This window comes from Vicia villosa, linkage group LG3, assembly GCF_029867415.1.
Source record: "Vicia villosa cultivar HV-30 ecotype Madison, WI linkage group LG3, Vvil1.0, whole genome shotgun sequence".
NCBI lineage: Eukaryota > Viridiplantae > Streptophyta > Magnoliopsida > Fabales > Fabaceae > Vicia > Vicia villosa.
In genome coordinates this window covers 203,170,748-203,197,032 of record NC_081182.1, presented here as the reverse complement: position 1 = coordinate 203,197,032, position 26,285 = coordinate 203,170,748, and the positions used below count along the sequence as shown (strand labels likewise).

Here is a 26,285-nt window from a genome sequence, read left to right as displayed (position 1 = left end):
CCTTCGGAACATAATGTTTTTAGAACATCTTATGTTTACTCGTCGAAATCTCCTGCTAACACCTTCTAAATTAAATTAATGACAATCATAATTTATAATTTTTTTCTAACGTAGACCCCTTGATTTTATAAAGATTTATTTTAGTAAGTATTAACCAAAAAAAATAGTTAAAAGCATTTTAAGCTGTATGTTTTTAAAATACATTTTCATAAAAATAAATAGGTGTATTTTAACAAATCCCACAGGAATTACTAAAATACACCCACTTATTTTTATAATAAATATGTGTATTTTAGCAAAGTTTAACTAAAAAATAATTAAATACATTCTAAAATACATATCGCTAAAATAGACTTCCATAGAATTATTAAATACATCTTTATTAGCAAACTCCTATATATATTTTTTAACAATCACTATTATATTTATTTATTAACATTTCTAGAAAACACTAGTCGAATAATAATGAAAAGCTTCGCATATGAAAACACAAATGTCGTTATCTTATTGGAACTTGTTCTAATATTTTATTACTAACACTACGACGTTTGACTTGCGAAGACTTGCAACAACAACAAAAATCAAAGAGAAAGAATTAGAGTTTCATTTTGTTGTGATTTCTTCTTGTTCTTCTTCTAAACTAAGAAACTAATGGAGGCAATTCAAATTCAGCGAGAAAAACTCTTGTCACTCTCAACTTTTGTGAAGGTGTTGTTAGAAAACAAAGTTTTCACTTTGTTAGTCGATAAGTTCAGGAAGCCGGAGCTTTTGAATAAGATGAAGAAAACACTGTCTGATCTTCAAGATGTACTGCTTTATCATGATCTGGAAAAAGTAATCCCTAATCCAGATGTCAACCAATCACTGGATTTGCTCAGACATGCTGTCTTTCACGTTGCTTTTGCTTTTGAGGAAATCAATTTTTCATGGTATGATAGTACCCCAACTATTATTACTAAGCAGCTGAAAAATCTTGAAAGTTTAGAGTATTGCATTTATGTGATTGATTCTAATACAATAAGTTTATTTGAAATATTACAAGGCTTGAGTTCACAAGAACAACTAGCTAAATTAACTATTTTGGATGCTGAATCTTCTATTTATGGAAGAGATGCTGATATTGAGAAACTTATACATCTTTTGTTGTCTAATAGTAGTGATGGTGATAGTAAAATTAGAGTGATTTCTATTGTTGGTATGGGAGGGATTGGTAAAACAGCCCTCGCCAGACACCTTTACAATCATCCTCAAGTTAACGATAAATTCGAGTTAAAACTATGGGCAGAGTTCTCAACTGATGTGGATGATTTCAGTGTTTTTCAAAACATTCTTGAATCTATTACTTCACAAACAACCACAAGTAATGATACAACCATTTACCCAATTTTTTTGCTGGTATTGGATGGTGTGTGGGATGCAATATCTGTCAATTGGACATTACTCATGGATATCTTGAATGCTGGGGAAACACACAGTAGGGTCATCATCACAACACGAGATGAAAGAGTTGCACTATCCATGCAAAACTTTCTTTCTCTCCACTATCTCAGACCCTTGAAAGTTGAAGATTGTTGGTCTTTAGTTGCCAAACATGCATTTGGAGAACCTGGCTACCAACGATACAATCGAGAAAAAATTGGCAGGAAAATTGCTAAAAAGTGTGATGGATTACCATTAGCTGCAATAGCACATGGGGCTCTTCTTCGCATGTTATTCTTCCCAAGCAACTTAAATCATGTGCTAGAAAGTCATGTTCGGGAAAGAGCTTATCAGGTGCTAGCTTCTCTCAAATTGAGTTACAATTTTCTTTCTGATCCTTTAAAACGATGTTTTGAGTATTGTTCAATTTTTCCAAAGAAATCCATCTTAGAAAAAAAGATGGTAGTTCATTTGTGGATTGAAACAGGCTTAGTAGAATCATCATCGTCCACATATCAAGAAAAAGTTGGAGAAGAATACTTTGATGAGCTAGTGTCAAGATCGTTGATACATCGGCGATCTATTGGTGATGAGGAAAGAAACTTTGGAATGCACAACTTCCTCCATGATTTAGCAACAGAGGTTTCATCTTCATACCACATCACTATGCAAAATCATAACCTAGATGATAGGATGCAGAATTTCTCATACAATAGAGGGACATATGATTCATATGACAAATTTGATAAATTATACGGATTAGAAGGTTTGAGTACCTTCCTAGCATTCCCATTACAAGAACAATTGCCTCTTTGTTTGCTATCGAATAAGGTAGTACATGACTTGCTGCCAACAATGAAACAATTACGCGTGTTGTCTCTGTCAAGCTACAAAAGTATCACCAAGGTTCCCGACTCTATTGGAAATTTGTTATGCATGCAGTACTTAAATCTTTCTCACACTAATATTGAAAGGTTGCCTTCTGAAATATGCGAGCTTTACCGTCTACAATTCTTGTTGTTGGCAGGCTGTAAAAGGCTCACTGAATTGCCCGAGGAAATTGGAAAATTGGTTAGTCTACGCTACCTTGACGTTAGTGACTCTGCATTGAGGGAGATGCCCGTACAAATAGCCAAACTTGAAAATCTCCAAACTTTGTCTGACTTTGTTTTAGGCAAACATAGTGATGGATTGAATATTGCAGAGCTAGGAAAACTTCCCCACCTACATGGAAAACTTTCAATCTCACAACTACAAAATGTTAATGACCCCTTTGAAGTAGATCGAGCCAATATAAAGATGAAAGAACAAATAGACGAGTTAGCTTTGGAATGGGATTGTGATAGTACTACTTTAGATTCACAAATTCAAAGTGTTGTGCTTGAAAAGTTGCGACCCTCAACAAATTTGAAAAGTCTCACCATCAAAGGCTATGGTGGAATCAGCTTTCCAAATTGGTTAGGTGATTTTTCATTTAGCAACATGGTGTCTTTGAAGATCTTGAATTGTGATGATTGTTTATCGCTTCCACCCCTTGGTAAATTGGGAAATCTGAAAGAACTCGTTATTGAAGGGATGCAATCAGTGGAGACAATTGGTATTGAGTTCTATGGAAGTGGTGATTCTTCGTTTCAACCATTTCCCTCTTTGGAGAGTCTACACTTTGAGAATATGCAAGAGTGGAAGCAATGGGACTTGATTGGAGATACGGCTACAACGTTTCCTAATCTAAAAACTTTATCTCTAAGAAAGTGCCCGAAACTGATAGCCGGAAACATAACTGAAAAATTTCCTTTCTTAACTGAACTTGAGTTAAGAGAATGTCCTTTACTGGTGCAATCAATTCCATTATCTGATCATGTATTCAGGCAACTGATGTTCCCTCTGAATTCTCTTCAACAGCTGACCATAGATGGTTTTCCATCTCTGATGTCGTTCCCAACAGACGGTCTACCAAAAATCTTGAAACTTCTCTTAATCAGCAACTGTGAGAATCTGGAATTCCTTCCTCACGATAACTTGCATAATTATACATCGCTTGAGGAATTGAAAATATCTTATAGCTGTAATTCAATGATATCATTTACCTTAGGCACTCTCCCTGTCCTCAAGAGCCTGTTTATTGAAGGTTGTATAAATCTGAAATCGATATTAATTGCAGAAGACGAGTCGGAAAAGAGTCTCTCATTTCTTAGAAGCATCAAAATATGGGATTGTAATGAATTGGAGTCATTTACCCCAGGTGGATTGGCCACTCCAAATCTTCGCTATATTGCAATGTGGAAGTGTGAGAAGCTTCATTCACTGCCAGAAGCAATGAACAGTCTAGCTGGCCTTCATGAAATGGAAATTGATAACCTACCTAATCTTCAATCGTTTGTCATAGATGAGTTACCTAGCAGTTTACGGAAACTGTCTGTTGGCTTTGTTGGTGGAATTATGTGGAATACTGGGCCAACTTGGGAACATCTCACTTGTCTCTCGGAGTTGCGAATTAACGGCGATGATATAGTGAATACACTAATGGGGCCATTGCTACCAACATCACTTGTGACACTGTGCATTTGTGGTCTTAATGATACAAGCATTGATGAGAAGTGGCTTCAACATCTCACTTCTCTTCAAAACCTTGAGATTATCAACGCTCCCAAACTCAAGTCGTTGCCAAAGAAAGGATTTCCTTCCTCACTTTCAGTACTAAGTGTGACTCGCTGTCCATTACTAGAAGCAAGTTTGCGGACAAAGCGGGGGAAAGAGTGGCGTAAGATTGCTCACATTCCTTCCATAGTTATTAATGACGAATTGATCACATGAGTCTTGTTCGAGTGAGTCTTTCAAATACTTCTCTTTTTGTTTCTTTCATATTATTTTATCATCAATTATTGTGAATTTCAATAGTAACATCAAAATACAATACTGTAGCACTACCACTAACTCATTTATTTTAATCATAGAACTACATTTTGTGTCACCCCTGCATCTTTCCATTCTTGGTATTGTAGGAAAGCAAATTCACCTCGAAACCTGCCGCCAAGTTCAGTAATTGCTTTTCTGTTCAGCAAATTCTGACTCCAAATATGTTGGGTGTTCTTTTTGTCTATATGATATATTTTACTGAGTTGGTTTTAATGACTGTATCAAGCTTTTTTAACATGGTTTAAATTTGTCTCTATTCTATTAGTCTAATACATATCATTTCTTTATGCATTTCCATATTTTTCTGTTTATCCAACTGTCTTGACTTGTTATTTTTTCTCTATGTTAGTGAATTAGAACTTTTTCCCCGTCATGTATAACATTTAAAGACATAACTTCTTATTTTAACCTTTTTGTTGATGGTCAGTCATTCTTGTTGATGGTCAGTCAATTAGGATTTTATCGCGCGTCATCCCTATGCAATATGCACCGATAGAAAAATATCATCATGCAGTGTGTTCTAATCATTTAGAGCTAATCTAGGTTTTATTTTCCCCCAAAGCACTTGTCAGTGTGTTAAATCTCATCCAAGCCTAACTCTATTGCTTCTGGTTACTTGCTTTGTCCTATAATAATTGAAAACCATCAAGTTTGACATAGGAACTCTACGGAGGTCATTTATCCTAAATTTTGTTTTCGGAAACTATACGTGTAGTATTTTACCAGTTTATCTACCAGATTTGGTGGCTTAGTCTTTGTCTTTAAATTATTTTATCTCTATATTGTTTGCAGATCTACCAAGGGATTCAAGTGTAATTGATGGCTTGCACGAAGATGGCAGCAGCGACATCTCTTTCTGTAAGGAGCGGATGACATGGAGAAATAACAATATTGGCCAAAACAGTGAGTTACTCTTTCTGTCCTTAATCTACATTAGCTCTGTCAAGCAAGGGACTTTTGTTGAAGCCTAAAGTGCCTTTATTCTTAACACAACGATCGTGTTTTTCTCCCTCCCTCAGTTTAATTTTACATAGTTTTTGTTCATGAGTTGTCTCTCCTGTAGATTTATATGCTGTTATCATGCAGGGTTTAGAAATTTGCTGCTATTATTTACAATGAATGATTTTGGCATCAATTGTGTTGGAAGGAGCGTGCTAAAGATGCTACTCTAAATTGCTTTAGTTAGTGCTGTTGGCTATCAAACTTAATTTGGTGAGCATTTTATGTCCCTCTTTAGTGTCATCAATGGTTTGTAATTGAATCTGAATCATACATTTACTTGTGGTGAACTATTTAAATTTACAATCACTCCTACTAGGCCTTGAGTTTCTTCTTTTTGACCCTCATGGCATCACCAACAGGAAGTGTGAAAATTGTGTTTTATGCAAATTGAAAGTATATTATCCATCAAGCATGCTAGATAGCTGATAGCCTGATACATTGTCATTTTTGCTCATTTTTTACATGTATGGTCTAAACTAGTGTATGTTGTATGCAATTCACGACACGCTTTCTCTTCTTTTCATGTTCTTTCTGCATGTATTAAATTACTTTATGCTGCTATAAAGATAAAATATTTTATTTTAGCCTCACAGAGTTACCAAGAGTCCAGGATAAATGTTTTCTAAAATAAATCTGTGTACATTATATTTATTTCCACTAGCTTTTCAATGACAATTGTGGATTTCATTGCAGCTACCACATTAAGAGTCAGAATTGAGCGAAGTAGAAAGTAAAACACATTCAGAACATGCAGAAATTATCAAAACTGTTGCCTAACTCAGCTACAAAGATTGATTTGTGTGTTACCATTACTGCCATTTTTTCTTGGTTGTCAGTCACGACTCACGGTGAGTTTTAGTGATTTAGTATTTAATGTGTTTTATTTTCCTTTCAATTCTACATATTTTAAAATATCCTTGTAGTTCCTTAACAAACATTGGTTATCTCCATTGTTAATGCTTTATTCTGCTATAAATGAAAACCACAAGTCTTGACAGTGTCTAATATTATGTTTATTTTAGGTTCATATATGCTTAACTGGAGAGGTAGATTTGTCCAACAGTTTCTCCACAAATCTGAACTTTGTCAGGATAATAAACTTTATCTGATTTTTGGCGAATTCATTTGCAAATTAATCGTCAACTTCTTATTTGGGGAGTATTCTGGCCTTTTGTAAAAGAGAGATCGCCGACAGGAAAAGCAGAAATCAATCCGGGCAGCAGGGGAGGAGGAGAGAAGATTTTGAAATGCACCATGACATATAAATGTGTGGGTTTGTAACATTGAAGTTTGAGTGGTTTTCTTTAGACATTTCTTTTGCAAAGGATGTTTGAGCCAACACTGTCTGTATCCTGTGATTTGAATGCAATGTATGCCTTTGTAACTATATCTGTCCATAATAAAACTAGAGTTTGGCTTAATTAAAATAACCACTAATACATAAAATTAATATGTGAGGCCCCATATACGATACTAGTGACAGGAAAGAAATATATTTGTTTTGTGCATAAGACAAATAAGTGTCCACTTCGGTAGCCATTTGATCTCAATTGACAGCATCTTTTCAACAACCACCGGAGACTTTCAAAAGTCAAAGAGAAAGGCATTCTTCATTTTGTTGTCATTTCTTCTTCATCTTCTTCTTACAAACAAAGTAACTAATGGATGCAATTCAGACAGAAACCCTCCTGTCACTCTCAAATTCTGTCAAGCTGCTGATACAAAAGATTGTTTCTATAGACAACTTCCAGAACACGAAGCTTGATGTTTCACTCTTGACAAACCTGAAGAGAACGCTGGTGGATCTTGAAGATGTACTTTACTATGCTAACAACAAACTCATCCCTACTCAAGCTAACAACAAATCGCTGAATTTCTTGACGCGTGCTGTTTTTCAAGTTGCCAATTTGCTTGACGAAAGCCATTCTTTACGGTATGATGATAACCAGAACAAAACTCATTCTCGTTTAACTTTTTTCATTGCACTGATTAAGTCTAAAACGGGAGATTTAATTCAAATATTACACGGCTTAAGCTCAAGAAAACAACTTGGTTATGAATCTACTATATATGGAAGAGACACTGATATTGATAAACTTAAGCATCTTTTGTTGTCTAGTAGTAGTGATGGTGATACTAAAACAAGAGTCATTTCTATTGTCGGTATGGGAGGGATTGGTAAAACAACTCTCGCCCAACACCTTTACAATCATCCTCAAGTTAATGACAAATTTGAGTTAAAAGTATGGGCAGATTTCTCAAATGATGATGATGATTTCAGTGTTTTTGAAAACGTTCTTGAATCTATTACTTCACAAACAACCACTAATGATGCAACTGAAATCAGAACCTTTTACCCAAACTTTTTACTGGTATTGGATGGTGTGTGGGATGCGAGATTTGTCAATTGGACATTACTCACGGATATCTTTAATGCTGGAGAAACAGGAAGTAGGATCATCGTCACAACACGAGATGAAAGAATTGCAATATCCATGCAAACCTTTCTTTCTGTCCACTATCTGACACCTTTGAAAGTTGAAGATTGCTGGTCTTTACTTGCCGAACACGCATTTGGAGAACATTACTACCACCAACAATCCTATCTAGAAGGAATTGGCGCATTTAAAAAAGAAATACATGAAGAAATTGGAAGAAAAATTGCAAGAAAGTGTGATGGATTACCATTAGCTGCTATAGAATATGGGGCTCTTCTTCGCATCTCACTGAACCCATATGATTGGAATTATGTGCTAGAAAGTCGCATTCAGGAAACAGCTTTTGAGGTGTTAGCTTCTCTCAAATTAAGCTACAATTTCCTTTCCGGTCCTTTAAAAAGGTGTTTTCAATATTGTTCAATTTTTCCGAAAAAGTCCATCTTAGAAAAAAAGATGGTAGTTCAGTTGTGGATTGCAGCTGACTTACTAGAATCATCGTCTACATATCAAGAAAAAGTTGGAGAAGAATACTTTGATGAACTAGTGTCAAGGTCAATGATACATCGACGATCTATTGGTGATGAGGAAAGAAACTTTGGAATGAACAACTTCATCCATGATTTAGCTATAGAGGTTGCCCCTCCAACGGTTTTTTCTCCATGCTGTATCGAAATGGACCAACATAACCTAGAGTATAGAATGCGTAATTTCTCATACAATAGAGGGACATATGATTCATATGACAAATTTGATAAATTACACGGAGGAAAAGGTCTGCGTACCTTTCTAGCATTCCCATTACAAGAACAATTGCCTCTTGGTTTGCTATCAAACAAGGTAGTGCATGACTTGCTGCCAACAATGAAACTATTACGCATATTGTCACTGTCAAGCTACAAGAGTATCACCAAGGTTCCCTACTCTATTGGAAATTTGGTATACATGCGATACTTAAATCTTTCTCACACTAATATTGAAAGGCTTCCTTCTGTAACATGCAAGCTTTACTATCTGCAGTTCTTGTTGTTGGCAGGCTGTAAAAGGTTTACCGAATTGCCGAAGGACATGGGAAAATTGATTAAATTGCGCCACCTTGACATTAGTAACACCGCATTGAGGGAATTGCCGGAGGACATGGGAAAATTGATCAATCTAACCCACCTTGACATTAGTAACACCGCATTGAGGGAGATGCCAGTACAAATAGCCAAACTAGAAAATCTCCACACTTTGTCTGACTTTGTTGTCAGCAAACATAATGGTGGATTGAATATTGCAGATCTAGGAAAACTGGACTTACATGGAAAACTTTCAATCTCACAGCTACAAAATGTTAATGACCCTTTTGAAGTAGTTCGAGCCAATATAAAGATGAAAGAAAAAATAGACGAGCTATCTTTGGAATGGGATTGTGGTAGTGCTTTTCAAGATTCACAAATTAAAAGTGTTGTACTTGAAAAGTTGCAACCTTCAACGAATTTGAAAAGTCTCACCATCAAAGGCTATGGTGGAATCAGCTTCCCAAATTGGTTAGGGGATTCTTTATTTAGCAACATGGTGCATTTAAGGATCTCGAATTGTAATGATTGTTTATGGCTTCCATCCCTTGGCAAATTGGGTAATTTGAAAGAGCTCATTATTGAAGGGATGCAATCAGTGGAGACAATTGGTATTGAGTTCTATGGAAGTGGTGGTTCTTCATTTCAACCATTTCCTTCTTTGGAGAGTCTACACTTTGAGAATATGCAAGAGTGGAAGGAATGGGACTTGATTGGACGTACGACTACAACGTTTCCTAATCTAAAAACTTTATCCCTAAGAAAGTGCCCGAAACTGATAGCCGGAAACATAACTGAAAAATTTCCTTTCTTAACTGAACTTGAGTTAAGAGAATGTCCTTTATTGGTGCAATCAATTCCATTATCTGATCATGTATTTGGGCAACTGATGTTCCCTCTGAATTCTCTTCAACAGCTGACCATAGACGGTTTTCCATCTCTAATGTCGTTCCCAACAGACGGTCTAGCAAAAACCTTGAAACTTCTCATAATCAGTAACTGTGAGAATCTAGAATTCCTTCCTCACGATAACTTGCATAATTATACATCACTTGAGGAATTGAAAATATCTTATAGCTGTAATTCAATGATATCATTTACCTTAGACACTCTCCCTGTCCTCAAGAGTCTGTTTATTGAAGGTTGTATGAATTTGAAATCGATATTAATTGGAGAAGACGAGTCGGAAAAGAGTCTCTCATTTCTTAGAAGCATCAAAATATGGGATTGTAATGAACTAGAGTCATTTCCCTTAGGTGAATTGGCAACTCCAAACCTTGTTTATATTGCACTGTGGAAGTGTGAGAAGCTTCATTCACTGCCAGAAGCAATGAACAGTCTATCTGGCCTTCGTTAATTGGAAATCGATAACTTACCAAATCTCCAATCTTTTGTCATAGATGAGTTACCTAGCAGTTTACGGAAACTGTCCGTTGGCTTTGTTGGTGGGATTATGTGGAATACTGGGCCAACTTGGGAACATCTCACTTCTCTTCAAAACCTTGAGATTATTAATGCTCCCAAACTCTAGTCGTTGCCAAAGAAAGGATTTCCTTCCTCACTTTCAGTACTAAGTGTGACTCGCTGTCCATTACTAGAAGCAAGTTTTCGGACAAAGCGGGGGAAAGAGTGGCGTAAGATTGCTCACATTCCTTCCATAGTTATTAATGACGAATTGATCACATGAGTCTTGTTCGTGTGAGTCTTTCAAATACGTCTCTTTTTGTTTCTTTCATATTATTTTATCATCATTTATTGTGAATTTCAATAGTAACATCAAAATACAATACTATAGCACTAGCACCAACTCATTTATTTTAATCATAGAACTACATTTTGTGTCACCCCTGCATCTTCCCATTCTTGGTATTGTAAGAAAGTAAATTCACCTGGAAACCTGCCACCAAGTCCTGTAATTGCTTTTCTGTTCAGCAAATTCTGACTCCAAATATGTTGGGTGTTCTTTTTGTCTATATGATATATTTTAATGAGTTGGTTTTAATGACTGTATCAAACTTTTTTAACATGGTTTAAATTTTTCTCTATTCTATTAGTCTAATACATATCATTTCTTTATGCATTTCCATATTTTTGTGTTTATCCAACTGTCTTGACTTGATATTTTTTCATTATGTTACTGAATCAGAACTTTTTCCCCGTCATGTATAACAGTTAAAGACATAACTTCTTATTTTAACCTTTTTCAGTTTTTTAAAAAATATGTGATTTTGGCATGTTTTATATTGGGAAGGATATTTTAAAAGATGTTGGCTTATACCTATAGTTAGTGCCGTGGACCATCAAAATTGTTTGAGTATTAAGTTTGTCCCATTTTGTCACATGAATAATAGTGTTCTTATATGGTGTGTGTCTGTTTACTCTATTTATCACCTTGAGTCTATTACATGAAAATAGCCCGTCTGACAAGTTGCCGTAGCATAGATCATTGTAATGCAGCTATTCTTGTTAATGGTCAGTCAATTAGGATTTTATCGCGCGTCAACCATATGCAATATGCACCTATAGAAAAATATCATCATGCAGTTCTAATCATTTAGAGCTATTTTAGATTTTATTTGCCCTCAAAGCACTTATCAGTGTGTTAAATCTCATCCAAGCCTAACTCTATTGCTTCTGGTTTTATTCAGAAACTATATGTGTAGCTTTTTACCAGTTTATCTACCAGATTTGGCGGCTTAGTCTTTGTCTTAAAATTATTTTATCTCTACATTGTTCGCAGATCTACCAAGGGCTTCAAGTGTAATTGATGGCTTGCACGAAAATGGCAGCAGCGACATCTCTTTCTGTCAGGAGCGGATGAGAAGGAGAATACCAATATTGGTTAGAACAAAGAGGTACTTTATCTGTACTTAATCTATGTTAGCTCATTCATGCAAGGGACTTTTGTTGAAGCCTGAAGTCCCTTTCTTCTTAGCACAACGATGATGCTTTTCTCCCTCCTTCAGTTTAATTTTATATAGTTTTTGTTCATGATGGATGCGGGAAGAGGAGGAGGAGAGAAAAAGTTGAAGAACTTAAGAGAAGATTTTGAAATGTATCACAATAACACCCAAAAGCTTGGAAAAGTTGCTTGGCAAATCCGGAGAATCAAAATCCATATGGCAACTTTCAAACAAACAAGTCAGAAGTTAAAGACTCCAATATGGCGACTTTCAAACAGCTATACCTGTCTTCAATAGCTCCAATCTTAGCTGAGATGTCAAGGCAAGTAAATCACTCTCCTAGAGGTCAGCAAAACTTGTCAAGTGTTAACTACTATAGTAATGCGTTTTATTTTGTTAAATAGTACAAGTTTTTAAGATAGAGATTGCAAACGGATGTTTAAGCAAATACTTTCTCTCTCTATCTCTATGATTATTTGACTGCAATGTATGCCTTTGTAATTATCTGTTTATAATAGAATTAGAGTTTGATCTAACTCCTTCCTACAAAACTAACTTAATAGTAAAAAGTGACATTCTATATAAACCTTGTTTTTAATTTCTATACATAATTAACTTGAAGCTTGAGATTTTCCTAATACACCTCTCACCACGGTTTATCAAGGGATACTTTTTAAGTAATCGGGCATTTCGAAAATATCTTCCTAGAGTTTTTCTTTTGAAGGCCCTTTTCCCATGCAGAGCAACAATGTCCCGAATATACACCTTATTTGTTTGGGGATCCTCGACATTTTTAATGGATGTATGATTCTAGTCGAAAGTCCGCAGCAGCTTTCGGTTTCGCAGCTAGTTCAGTGAAAAAAATTGGCCCTGCATAGTGAAGTGATTTGAAATGCTGTGCACTTGACTTGGGTGACTAGCAAGTTCACATTTGTCAGAAGTCAATTCCCAGTACTGTTATGCTTTCCTTGACACTCAATAGAACTAGTAACCTGAGCTCTAATTTGTGGACATGTTTAGACAGACTTGAAGGCACTAGTGACAATATTAAGGATCTAATATCCGATAATGTAAACTCGTTGTCCAAGAGCTCCTTATTCAAGTTTACTCGGTTTAATACCTCACCCTGCAAAACCAACTTTCTTCATCAGTACAAAAGCGAAGGATTCTATAGACAAATAAGGTGAATTATGTTGCTTATAAGGATGATCAAATGGCGTTTTATCTGCCCCAACAATCTGGTAAGCCACTAGCTTAGCTTAGCATTTGATGATATTATTATGTTGTCAAATAAGTATTAATGTGCCATTTCTGATATAGATAGTGTGCACTTTGCTTTATACCTTACTCAAAATCTAGATATCAGATGCACATTGCCCTTTAGAAAAAATATTGAATGCATAACGGTACCTATAATTCCTAAAATACTGTCCATGTCTAATATTGTTTGCTTCTGGTTACTGTTGTGTTATACTATAAATTGAACACCATCAAACTTGACATGTTATTTTTTGACAGGTTTGTATTTTCTCAACTGGAGGTAGATTCGCCCAATGGTTTTCTCCACAAATCCAAATGATGTATGGGAATATGCAGGCCTTCGTTGAGAGGTCCTCGACAAAAGTTAAGTTGAGCATTCATCCTATATTTCATGCATTCAGAAAACGAGCCATGCAGGCAAGAGTTCAGTTGAGCATAGCAACAATATATCCAGTTCTGTTGCTGACATTGCAGCAGATTCATCTTTTTCGTTGTTTTCAAACACACTCAAATTTGAACCATTTTCTTGACCTGTAAGAGGACATGAGTTTAATTAGTAAAAATATATCACAGTAGAGTCATTGCTAAGTGGTTCAAAATTAGGATGAAGGAATTTTACAATATTTACATAGTAATAGGTTATTAGACTGTTATATAATTTTCATTCTAATATTTCTTTTTGGCCATTACTGAGTTGGAAATTTCTAGATTTTAGAATATCAAAACAATGCTCACAAATCGTTTGCAACTCCAACAGGTAGATAGATACAAAGATACTCCCGATGGAAACAACAAGACTTGACACCATGGTTCTTGACGACAACCTCTAATGATTCTGATGAACTACAACTACCTAGTGAATGTCGCAAACCATCGTTATTTTTATTCTTTAGCCCTTTGCAGATCAACCAGGGGCTGAAGGGTGATTGTGTGACTGGAACCAAGATGGAAAAGACATAAAATTTTAACATTTTCAAAGATTCAATTTTTTTTAAAGGAGATAAATTGAATCTCATATATATTGCAGAAATATTGTATATTTAATTTTTTTTATATTCACATCAATTAAACAACTTAAAAAATAGGATTGAATTTCGGTGACGTAACTTCTGTATCTCACACACTAGAAAAAACACACTCTTTCTCATTCCATTTCCCACCCTTTTTTTTTTCCTTTTTCCATTTTCTCTTTCATCAAATACTCCTATAACAAAAGTCACATAAAGTCACCAAAATCAAAGTCAGTAAATCCTTCTCCGAAAATCAGCATACTTTCTAACAATTTTCATTCTTTCTATTATTTATTTCATTTCACTTTTTCTTTATCTCAAATAAAGTGAAAGTGGCTAACAAATCTGTTAGTGATTATACTATTAGGAGCGTGTGAGTTGGGTGGGAACAAATCCTTTATTTTTCTCAATCTATTCTTCTTCATCTTCTTCTTTTTACTAACAAAGTAAGTAATGGAGGCCATCAAGAGAGAAAAACTCTTGTCACTCTCAAGCTTTGTGAAGGTGTTGTTAGAAAAGATTGTTTGTACTACGCTTTCCAAAAAGGTGAAGGAAGCACTGGTGGATCTTCAAGATGTTCTTTATTATGCTAACAACAAACTCATCCCTAGTCAACCTAACAACAAACTGCTGGATTTGCTGAGACGTGATGTTCTTCAATTTGCCAATTTGTTTCAAGACTCTCATTTTTTACGGCATTCAACCGTACTTAATGCTAAGCACCTCAAAATTCATTATCGTTTAACTTTTTTCATTCAACGGATTAAGTCTAGAACGGTAAATTTAATTCAAATATTACAAGGCTTAAGTTCACGTCGTAATGAGTCTTCTATTTATGGAAGAGACTCTGATATTCAGAAACTGAAACATCTTTTGTTGTCTAATGATAGCAGAATGATTTCTATTGTTGGTATGGGAGGGATTGGTAAAACAGCCCTCGCTAAACACCTTTACAATCTTCCACAAGTTAACGCCAAATTTGAGTTCAAACTATGGGCAGATTTCTCAAGTAATGTTGATGATTTCAGTGTTTTTGACAACATTCTTCAATCTATTACTTCACAAACAACCACAAGTAATGATACAGGTACCATTTACCCTAATTTTTTGCTGGTATTGGATGGTGTGTGGGATGCAAGATCTGTCAATTGTACATTACTTATGGATATCTTTAATGCCGGGGAATCAGGAAGTAAGGTCATTGTAACATCAAGAGATGAAAGAGTTGCACTATCCATGCAAACCTTTCTTTCTCTCCACTATCTGAGACCCTTGAAATTTGAAGATTGCTGGTCTTTACTTGCCGAACATGCATTTGGAACACGTAACGACCACCAACGATCCACTCTAGAAGAATTTGGCAGGAAAATTGCAAGAAAGTGTCATGGTTTACCATTAGCTGCAGTAGCACATGGGGCTCTTCTTCGCATCTGGTCAAACCCGTATTCTTGGATTTATGTGCTAGAAAGTCACGTTTGGGTTACAGCTTATGAGGTGCAAGCTTCTCTCGAATTGAGCTACAATTTTCTTTCTGATCCTTTAAAACGATGTTTTCAATATTGTTCAATTTTTCCAAAGAAGTCCATCTTAGAAAAAAAGATGGTAGTTCATTTATGGATTGCAGCAGGCTTACTTGAATCATCGTCCACAGATCAGGAAAAAGTTGGAGAAGAATACTTTGATGAACTAGTGTCAAGGTCATTGATACATCGATGGTCTATTGGTGATGAGGAAATAAACTTTGGAATGCACAACTTCATCCATGATTTAGCTACAGAAGTTTATTCTTCATATTGTATCGGTAGGGACAAACATAACCTAGTTGATAGGATGCAAAATTTCTCATACAATAGAGGGACATATGATTCATATCACAAATTTGATAAATTATACAGAGTAAAAGGTCTGCGTACCTTTCTAGCATTCCCATTACAAGAACAATTGCATCTTGGTTTGCTATCAAACAAGGTAGTGCATGACTTGCTGCCCTCAATGAAACAATTACGCATGCTGTCTCTGTCAAGCTACAAGAGTATCACCAAGGTTCCCAAGTCTATTGGAAATTTGTTAGACCTGCGGTACTTAAATCTTTCTCACACTAATATTGAAAGGCTCCCTTCTGAAACATGCAGGCTTTACCATCTGCAGATCTTGTTGTTGGCAGGCTGTGCAAGGTTCACTGAATTGCCGGAGGACATGGGAAAATTGATTAATCTGCAGTACCTTGACGTTAGTAACACTGCATTGAGAGAGATGCCCATACAAATAGCCAAACTAGAAAATCTCCACGCTTTGTCCGACTTTGTTGTCAGCAAACATAATGGTGGATTGAATATTGCAGAGCTAGGAAAACTTCCCCACCTACATGGAAAACTTTCAATCTCCCAGCTACAAAATGTTAATGACCCCTTTGAAGTAGATCGAGCCAATATAAAGATGAAAGAACAAATAGATGAGTTAGCTTTGGAATGGGATTGTGATGGTACTACTTTAGATCCACAAATTCAAAGTGATGTGCTTGAAAAGTTGCGACCCTCAACAAATTTGAAAAGTCTCACCATCAAAGGGTATGGCGGAATCAACTTCCCCAATTGGTTAGGTGATTCTTTATTTAGCAACATGGTGCATTTAAGGATCTCGAATTGTAATGATTGTTTATGGCTTCCATCCCTTGGAAAATTGGGTAATCTGAAAGAACTCGTTATTGAAGGGGTGCAATCAGTGGAGACAATTGGTATTGAGTTCTATGGAAGTGGTGATTCTTCGTTTCAGCCATTTCCCTCTTTGGAGAGTCTACACTTTGAGAATATGCAAGAGTGGAAGGAATGGGACTTGATTGGAGATACGGCAGCTACAATGTTTCCTAATCTAAAAACTTTATCGCTAAGAAAGTGCCCGAAACTGATAGCCGGAAACATAACTGAAAAATTTCCTTTCTTAACTGAACTCGAGTTAAGAGAATGTCCTTTACTGGTTCAATCAATGCCATTATCTGATCATGTATTCAGGCAACTGATGTTCCCTTTGAATCTTCTTCAACAACTAACCATAGACGGCATTCCATCTTCAATGTCTTTTCCAACAAATGGTCTACCAAAAACGTTGAAATTTCTGATAATCAATAACTGTGAAAATCTAGAGTTCCTTCCTCTTGAATACTTGTGCAATTACACATCGCTTGAAGAATTGAAAATATCTTATAGCTGCAATTCAATGACATCATTTACCTTGGGTGCTCTCCCTGTTCTCAAGAGTCTGTTTATTGAGGGTTGTAACAAGCTGAAATCAATATCAATTGCAGAAGATGTGTCACTAAAGAGTCTCTCATTTCTTAGAAGCATCAAAATATGGGATTGTAATGAATTGGAGTCATTTACCCTAGGTGGATTGGCCACTCCAAATCTTCGCTATATTGCAATGTGGAAGTGTGAGAAGCTTCATTCATTACCAGAAGCAATGAACAGTCTAGCTGGCCTTCGAGAAATGGAAATTGATAATCTACCAAACCTTCAATCTTTAGTCATAGATGAGTTGCCTAGTAGTTTACAGAAACTGTCTGTTGGCTCTGTTGGTGGGATTATGTGGAATACTGAGCCAACTTGGGAACATCTCACTTGTCTTTCAGTGTTGCGAATCAACGGTGATGATACGGTGAACATGTTGATGGGGCCGTTGCTACCTACATCGCTTGTGAAACTGTGCATTTGTGGTCTTAATGATACAAGCATTGATGAGAAGTGGCTTCAGCATCTCACTTCTCTTCAAAACCTTGAGATTATTAACGCTCCCAAACTCAAGTCGTTGCCAAAGAAAGGATTTCCTTCCTCACTTTCAGTACTAAGTGTGACTCGCTGTCCATTACTGGAAACAAGTTTGCGGAAAAAGCGGGGGAAAGAGTGGCGTAAGATTGCTCACATTCCCTCCATAGTTATTAATGACGAATTGATCACATGAGTCTTGTTTCGGTGAGTCTTTGAAATACTTCTCTTTTTGTTTCTTTCATATTATGTTATCCTCAATCATTGTGAATTTCAACAGTAACATCATAATACAATATTATAACACTAACTCGTTTATTTTATTCATAGAATTGTGTTTTGTGTCACCCCTGCTTCTTCCCAACCTTGCTGTTGTAAGAAGCCAAATTCACCTCAAAACCTGCCACACTGTCCAGGAACAGATGAAAAGGAGAAAACAGTACCATTGACTACAAATATGTTAGGTATTCTTTTTGTCTATATGACTTCATATATATGTTAATGCGTTGTCTGTATCAAACTTCTTTACCATGGTTTAAATTCTTCACTATTCTACTAGTCTAATACATATCATTTATTTATGCATTTTCACATTTTTGTGTTTATGTAATTGTCTTTAACTGGTGTTTTTTCCTTATGTTAGTCAATTAGAACTTTTTCCCTGTCATGTAGTTAAAGACATAGCTTCACATTGTAACCTTTTTCAGTTATGTTTAAAATATATGTTATTTTGGCATGTCTTCTGTTGCGAAGGATATTTCAAAAGATGTTGGCTTATTCCTATGATTAATGTCGTCGACCATCTAAGTTATTTGAGTCTTAAATTTGTCCCATTTTATCACATGAATAATGTTTTTCTGATACGGTGTTAATATGTTAACTCTTTATCATTTTATGTCTACATCGTTTGTAGATCCAGCAACAATATCTCTTTCTGTCAGGAGCGGATGGGAAGAAGAAATAGCATTGTTTGCTAAAACAAAGAGGTACGCTTTCTGTCATGCAAGGGACTTTCGTTGAATCCTGAAGTGCTTTTCTTCCTAACACAACTATTGTGTTTTTCTCCCTCCTTAAGTTTAATTTTATATAGTTATTGTTCATGGTGTTGTATCTCCTGTGGATTTATACAGTGTTGGCATCAATTGGGTAATGATGCTACTCATAATTTACTCGGTAAACTATTTTCATTTACAATGACTCCAACTAGGCTATTCAAAATGCAGTGTATTCCTTGAGTTTCTTACTTTTTGAGCCTCATGGCATCACCAAAAGGAAGTGGGAAAATTGTTTTTTTATGCAAATTGAAAGTATATTACCTATGAAGCTTGCTAGATAGTTGATACATTTTGATTTTTGCTCATTTTTTGGTCGAAACTGGTGTATGTTTAATGCAATTCATGACATGCTTTCTATTCTGTTTATGTTCTTTCGGCATGTATTAAATTACTTTATGCTGCTATAAAGATAAAATGTTTTATTTTAGCTTCAAAGGGTTACTAGGGGTCCACGAAGTTCTAAAATAATTGTATATGGAATTTATTCAAATGCATTATTATTTGTTTTCACTGGCTTTTAAATCGCAACCATGAAGTCTAATAGTGGATTTCATTGCAGCTACCACGTTCAGAACAAGCAGGAATTGTCTAATTGTGGTCTAACTTGCTATGAAGATTGATTTGTGTGTTAACATTAGTTAGGCTGATTGGGTGAGTTTTAGTCATTGTAGTCCCTTAGAAAACATTGATTATCTCCATTGTTAATGCTTTGTTCTCTTATAAATGAAAACCACAAGGCTTGACAGTGTCTCTATTCCGTTTATGCTAGGTTTGTATTTTTCAGCTGGAGAGGTAGATTTGTCCAACAGTGATCTCAACGAACCTGAACTATCTCAGAATAACAGACTCTAGTTTGTAAAATTGCTATCTTTTCACACTGAAGCTTCGTATCACTTGGCTTTGATTTCTGACTCTAGCATGGATAATTGTAAACCGACAAGCACTACATTGGATCCTTTCATCAAGCTCCATCTAGATGATAGTCCAATTCTTGAAAATATAGATTCTTATTGTCTTCTTGTAGGTATATTACTTTATCTCACCTTATTAGACCATGTACTGCCTTTGCTATTTAGTGGTTGAGTCAATTCATGTCTGATCCTACTAATAATCACTACATTGCTATTTAGAAGTTAACAAAAACAACACTAAACCCATGGTTGCTTCTTTCAATAATTCAATAACCACTGCCGATGAATAACGAAACAGATCAAGCTCCTCTTGAAAGAATTAATTCCTTGTTGAAATACTGGTAAGAATGTATTAGAACATATTGAAGTTAGAGTTGTTGTGCAGAAAGAACTTTAAGGACAAGAGCACTTTCTTTGTTGACCAGCTTCTTATAAAAAGCAATGAAAAGTGTAATCAAACTCATTTGCACTCTCCAATGAACCAGACCCCTTCTGGTGGATTCAACTTTATCATCCCAACGCACCTTAACGATAATTAGTAGGACGCCTAACGCAACAAAGCCAAAAATGTAACCTTCAACTCCAATTTTGTCAAGGACATCTTCAGATTTACTAGGATCTTTGAATTCTTATACAAACCTTATAGTTTTGTCATGCCTGCAAGCAACTATCAGATTTTTATCATCAGCACATGTGCTAGAACAGCTCACTTCGGACAGTAGTTAAGCAAGTGTTCAGCACTACTTCAAAGTAGGAATTCAAATAACCTAGAATAGAATTTGGTGCAAGATATAGACACTGTGTGGAGAGATTTAGAATTTTAAGAGACAAGATTGCATTTCTTAAAATGATGGATGATTCATCTATTAGACTCTTAATCATAATATAGGACATGAAACATTACAATGGAGAGAATATTGAATATTCTTTTCTTTTTTTTTTGACCGAACGGAGAGAATATTGAATATTCTTTTCTTTTTTTTTGACCGAACGGAGAAATTATATAACAAGAAATAGCCAACTCAGTAATGGCCAAAAAGAAGTGAAAATTATATAACAGTCTAATAACCTATTACAGTGTAAATATTGTAAAACTCCTTCATCTTGATTTTGAACCACTTAGCAATGACATTATTACTAATTAAACTCATGTCCTCTTTATAGGTCAATAGAATGGTTCAAACTTTGAGTGTGTTTTTGAAATCAATGAAAAGATGATTCTGCTGTAATGTCTGCAACAGAACTGGGTATCGTGTTGCTATGCTCAATTGAACTCTTGCCTGCATGGCTCTCTACTCCTCATGGTCTGGAAGCTACTTTTCTAAAATATAGGACGAATGTGCCATTGATTTTGTCAAGGACCTCTCAACGAAGGCCTGCATATTCCCCAGACATCATTGGATTGGAGGAGAAAAGCATTTGACGACATTCTACCTCCAGCGAGCAAATACAAACCTGACATTAAAATAAGTATGTATATCATGTCAAGTTTGACGGTGTTCATTTTATAATAATAGAACACATGAAGCCAATTGCATTGACAATGTCATGATCGACACTGATGCATAGCAGTAAGTAATTTTGCAAATGCAAAACTAACAAGATACAACCAAATAACATGATGCAAAAATAGGAGTATAAATGAAAGAGTTAAGATCATACATGTAAAATATGAGTAAAAAAGAAAATATACATACACTTGATAGTATCCTGCTAAGTTTCATTCCTCCTAAGAGATCTCGATCCTGACCACACCGACAATAAAAAACGATCTTGTTCCGATTGTTAAGGAGTGTGGTTAGGCCTAACTCAGCCCTATAAAACCGGCTTGTAGGGTGAGGATTGCCCCCACTTTATAAGGACATGTTCAGGCCATATATTGTCCGATGTGGGACTCTTAACACACCCCCTCACGCCCAGGACTAGACAACTGGAGCGTGGAAATAAATGGTGGGTGGCCCGATAGCGGAAACCATAGAAGGTGGCCCACTGGATCTTAAACCAAGGCTCTGATACCATGTTAAGAAGTGTGAGTTAGGCCTAACCACACTTCTTAACATGGTATCAGAGCCTATCGATCGGACCATGGGCCGCCCACCATTAATATCCACGCACCAAGCCCAAAAGAGTGCTGGGCGTGAGGGGGTGTATTAGGAAGATCCTAAAGTCCCACATTGGCTAGAGATAGAGCTTTCAAAGAATATATATAGAGCGACACTTCTCACCTTACCAACCGGTTTTGTAAGGTGAGTTAGGTCAAACTCTAATACCGATTGCAGCATGCTCCAGCAGCCGTGACAAATAGGATTGTATGATCCTATGACCCAACACTCGATTTTGACTGTAATGCTTGATACAACCAATTTTTGCAAAATCCTTTTGAAGTCACACCACAAGCCGTGCATGAATCTACGAATTTATCTACTTCAGAACTGTAAGAAAACATGTTAAAAACAACAACCATATAAGACATGCCAAAATCACACATATTTTCAGAAAACAGAAGACATATTTAAAACTCCTTTTCTGAATCTGCCATTGTAACATCTATTAATCTATTTATAATATATAATCTCATGTTGTTCTGTTAAAGTCGATCGCTTAATTGAGACAGGTTAATCAAACTCCAAATGGTTTTTGTAGATTAACATTATTTTATTACACTTATGTTTCAGAAATTGAACAAGTGGCATAAGAAATCCTGTTTGGACTGAAAACTAATCTTCCCACTTACTTTCAGCGATGCCATGAGGGGGGCCCCAAAGATGAAATATCAAGGAAGATAATGGATTCGGAAAGGTCTATAGTTCATTTTGAATTGAAATAGTCTATCACAAGATATACTCAATGCATCAAAACCAATTCATTAAGATATATATGAAGTCATATATACAAAAAGAGTACCTGACATATTTCCAGTCAGTTGTTGTTTCTCCTTTTCGTATGTTCATGATTAGTTAAACATTTACTGGACTTCTGTGCAGGTTGTGTGAGTACGAATTTGGTTTCTTGCAGCAGCAAGATTGGGCACAGAACATAATTCTATAAATAAAAAAAATGAGTTAGTGTTTGTGTTATAATATTCTATTTATTGAAGAAAGAACCAAAAAAGAAGTATGTCAGTGACTCACCCAGACAGACAGGACAGGAAACTCATGTGATCATTTTGTCATTGATGATTATGAAGGGAATGCGAGCAATCTTACGCCATTCTTTCCCTCGCTTCTTCTGCAATCTTGCTTCCAGTAGAGGACAACGAGTGATGCTCAGTACATACAGAGAGGAAGGCAATCCCTCTTTTGGCAATGACTTGAGTTTGGGAGCATTAACAATTTCAAGTTTTTGGAGAGAGTTTAGATGTTGAAAACACTTCCCGCCAATGACTGCATCATTAAAATCATAGATGCATAGAGTCAAAAGCGATGCGGGTAGAAAAGGCCCCATCATCATGTTCACCAAATCATCGCTGTTAACCCGCAACACTAAAAGACAGGTGAGATATTTCCAAGTTGGCCCAGTAATCCGCATAATCCCTCCTACAGAACCAATAGTCAGTTCTTGTAAGCCGCTAGGTAAATCATTTATGGAAAAAGATTGAAGATTTGGTAGATTATCAATTTCCATTTCTTGAAGGTAGGTTAGAGTGTTCATTGCTTTTGGTAGTGAAGGAAGCTTCTCACACTTCCACAGTGCAAAATAAACGAGGTTTGGAGTGGTCAATCCACCAGGGGGAAATACCTCAAGTTCATTACAATCCCATATTTTGATACTTCTAAGAAATGACAGACTCTTTTGTGACACATCTTCTGCAATTAATATCGATTTTAGATTTATACAACCCTCGATAAACAGACTCTTGAGGACAGGGAAAACACCCAAGCTAAATGATATCATTGAATTACAACTATAAGATATTTTCAATTCCTCGAGCGATGTGTAATTGTGCAAGCACTCATGAGGTAGAAACTCTAGATTCTCACAATTACTAATTAAGAGAAATTTCAAGGTTCTTGGTAGGCCGGCTGTTGGGAAAGACGTTAGACATGGAAAGTCGTCTATGGTCAACTGATGAAGAGAATTGAGAGGGAGCATCAATCTGTTGAATACATCTGAAATTGGAGCTATAATTATGATATTGTTATTATCATCTGAATGTCTTGATTCCACCAGTAAAGGACATCCTTTTAACTCAAGTTCAGTTAAGGAAGGAAGTTTGTAAGGTATATTTCCCTGCAGTTTAGGACATTTACTTAGCAACAAATGTTTGAGACTAGGAAAATTCATAGTCGTCGGGCCTCCAATCACATTCCATTCCTCCCACTCAGGCATATCCTCAAAGTGTAGAGTCTCCAAGGAGGGAAATGGTTGAAATGAAGCAGAACCATCACTTCCATAGAACTCTATACCAACACTTTTTATTGAAAGCATCGAATCAATATTGAGTTCTTTCAAATTACCCAATTGTCCAAGGGGTGGAAGCCAAATACAGTTATCACAATTCGAGATCCTTAAATACACCATACTATCATATAAAGAATCACCCAACCAATTTGGAATGCCGACTCCACCATAGCCTTTGATGGTGAGACTTTTCAAATTTGTTGAGGGTTGCAAGTGTTCTAGTACAGTACTTTGATTTCGGGGATCCGAAAAAGTAGTACCACAATCCCATGTTCTACAGCAGCTAGCGGTAATCCATCACACTTTTTTGCAATTTTTTCTCGCATTTCTTTTCTAAATGTGACAATGTCGTCCAGATAGGATAGCCGATGGTAGCCATGTCCTCCAAATGCGTGTTCGACAAGTAAAGACCAGCAATCTTGAACTTCCAAGGGTCTGAGATAGTGGAGAGAAAGAAAGGTTTTCATGGATATTGCAACTCTTTCATCTCGTGTAGTGACAATGATTCTACTCTGTGTTTCCCCAGCATTCAAGATATTCATCAGTGATGTCCAATTGACAGATCTTTCATCCCACACACCATCCAATACTAGCAAAAAGATTGGGTAAACGCCATTAATGGTTGTTTTTGAAGTAATAGATCTAAGAATGGATTCATAAAGGCTGACATCGTCAACACCTTCTGAGAAATCTGCCCATCGTTTTAACTGAAATTTGGCCTTAACTAGAGGAAGATTGAAAAGGTGTTTAGCAAGGGCTGTTTTACCAATCCCTCCCATACCAACAATAGAAATCACTCTGATTTTACTAGAAAACAAAAGATGTATAAGTTTCTGAATATCAGCGTCTCTTCCATAAATAGAAGATTCATCTTCACCAAGTTGTTCTCCTGAACTTAAGCCTTCTAATATTTGAATTAAATGTTGAGAATTAGATTTAATCACTTCAATGAGAAAAGGCAAACGAGAATGAATTTCGAGCAGTTTAGCAGTAATTGCGGGATACCGTAAAAAGTGGCTTTCGTCAAGCAAATAGGCAACTTCAAAAACAAGACGTCTCAAGAAATTGAGCGATTTGTTGTTAGCTTGACAGGGGATGAGTTTGTTGCTAGCATGATAAAGTACACCTTCAAGATCCACCAGTGTTTGCTGCACCTTTTCCAGGAGTGAAACGTCAAGATTCATCATCTTGATGTTGTCGACGAGCTTAGAATCAATCTTTTCTAACAAAAGTTTCACAGAATTTGAGAGTGACAAAAGTGTTTCTTTCTGAATAGCATCCATTACTTACTTTGTTTGTAAGAAGAAGAAGATGAAGAATAGCTTTGGAAAGAAATGTGAACAAAACTCTTTGAATTTTTGTAAGTCTACGTTATGAAAGAAGAGACGGGTAAGTATCTTATCAAGTGGATCAGAAAAATCTCGGGAAGGGATTGGCTGCATTTGCATTTCACTTCTTCCATTTTTTTCATCCATATATATATATATATATATATATATATATATATATATATATATATATATATATATATATATATATATATATATATATAAAAGCCGTAATACGGACTCGAGATTTACTATTCGATTCCGGCCTAAATGTGGTTCAGACTACCCAACTCTAAATGAGTTTTTTTTATTTAAAAAAATCAAAATAAAACTCCATAATATTTATTATAAATAATATTAAAAAGTATGTTTCTTTAAATATAATATATTTTTAAGTATTATATTATCTCTTATAAATTAATATATTTTTAAATATTATATTATCTCTTATAAATACTATAATGTATTTCTAAATATAATATATGTCTAAATTGTATAAAATAATACTTAAAAATTTATTATAAGAAAAAAACTAATATAATACGATGTGAAAATATTAATTATATTAATGTATAATATTAAAAAAAAGATCGAATAGAATAGAGATAAATTTATGAAGTGAGAAAAAATTATAAGCTATTTTAGAGTAAAATAATATAAGTATTAATATATTTTTAAAAAATTTATAATTATGCGGGTCTATGGGCTACCCACGGCCCATATGGGTTAGCCCTAATAAGTAGCGGTTTTTTTAGAGCTGGGCTAAAAAGGCCCTGAAAAATATAAGCTCTAATATTAAAGCCCTATGTTTTTTTGAGTCTGGCGG

General features: G+C 35.6%; 4 protein-coding genes across 7 annotated transcripts; 3 read left to right on the top strand and 1 right to left on the bottom strand.

The window, feature by feature from the left end:
- The first annotated feature begins 515 nt into the window (after positions 1-515).
- Positions 516-6,985, top strand: LOC131593338 (putative disease resistance protein At3g14460). Its single transcript, XM_058865810.1, has 5 exons — positions 516-4,244; positions 5,128-5,238; positions 5,422-5,547; positions 6,031-6,185; positions 6,360-6,985. The coding sequence occupies exon 1, from the start codon at positions 652-654 to the stop codon at positions 4,231-4,233; it is 3,582 nt and encodes a 1,193-aa protein (XP_058721793.1). The 5' UTR covers positions 516-651; the 3' UTR covers positions 4,234-4,244; positions 5,128-5,238; positions 5,422-5,547; positions 6,031-6,185; positions 6,360-6,985.
- A 13-nt stretch (positions 6,986-6,998) lies between these two features.
- LOC131659749 (putative disease resistance protein At3g14460) lies at positions 6,999-10,190 on the top strand. Its single transcript, XM_058928898.1, has one exon. The coding sequence runs from the start codon at positions 6,999-7,001 to the stop codon at positions 10,188-10,190; it is 3,192 nt and encodes a 1,063-aa protein (XP_058784881.1).
- Positions 10,191-10,197: 7 nt separating this feature from the next.
- LOC131593339 (putative disease resistance protein At3g14460) lies at positions 10,198-18,228 on the top strand. 2 transcript variants are annotated; one of them, XM_058865812.1, is made up of 5 exons: positions 10,198-10,531; positions 11,574-11,688; positions 11,800-12,977; positions 13,255-17,971; positions 18,095-18,228. In XM_058865812.1, the coding sequence occupies exon 4, from the start codon at positions 14,460-14,462 to the stop codon at positions 17,958-17,960; it is 3,501 nt and encodes a 1,166-aa protein (XP_058721795.1). In that variant the 5' UTR covers positions 10,198-10,531; positions 11,574-11,688; positions 11,800-12,977; positions 13,255-14,459; the 3' UTR covers positions 17,961-17,971; positions 18,095-18,228. The 2 variants fall into 2 exon arrangements, with proteins under 2 accessions (XP_058721795.1, XP_058721794.1); XM_058865811.1 differs by having other exon boundaries at positions 11,574-12,977.
- A 1,243-nt stretch (positions 18,229-19,471) lies between these two features.
- Positions 19,472-25,579, bottom strand: LOC131593336 (putative disease resistance protein At3g14460). Of its 3 annotated transcripts, XM_058865808.1 has the most exons (4): positions 22,862-25,579; positions 22,635-22,772; positions 21,428-22,162; positions 19,474-21,185 (listed from the first exon to the last, which is right to left on the bottom strand). In XM_058865808.1, the coding sequence occupies exon 1, from the start codon at positions 24,249-24,251 to the stop codon at positions 22,884-22,886; it is 1,368 nt and encodes a 455-aa protein (XP_058721791.1). In that variant the 5' UTR covers positions 24,252-25,579; the 3' UTR covers positions 19,474-21,185; positions 21,428-22,162; positions 22,635-22,772; positions 22,862-22,883. The 3 variants fall into 3 exon arrangements, with proteins under 3 accessions (XP_058721790.1, XP_058721791.1, XP_058721792.1); XM_058865807.1 differs by having other exon boundaries at positions 19,472-21,185; positions 21,428-22,772; XM_058865809.1 differs by lacking the exon at positions 21,428-22,162 and having other exon boundaries at positions 19,477-21,185.
- Positions 25,580-26,285: the final 706 nt, after the last annotated feature.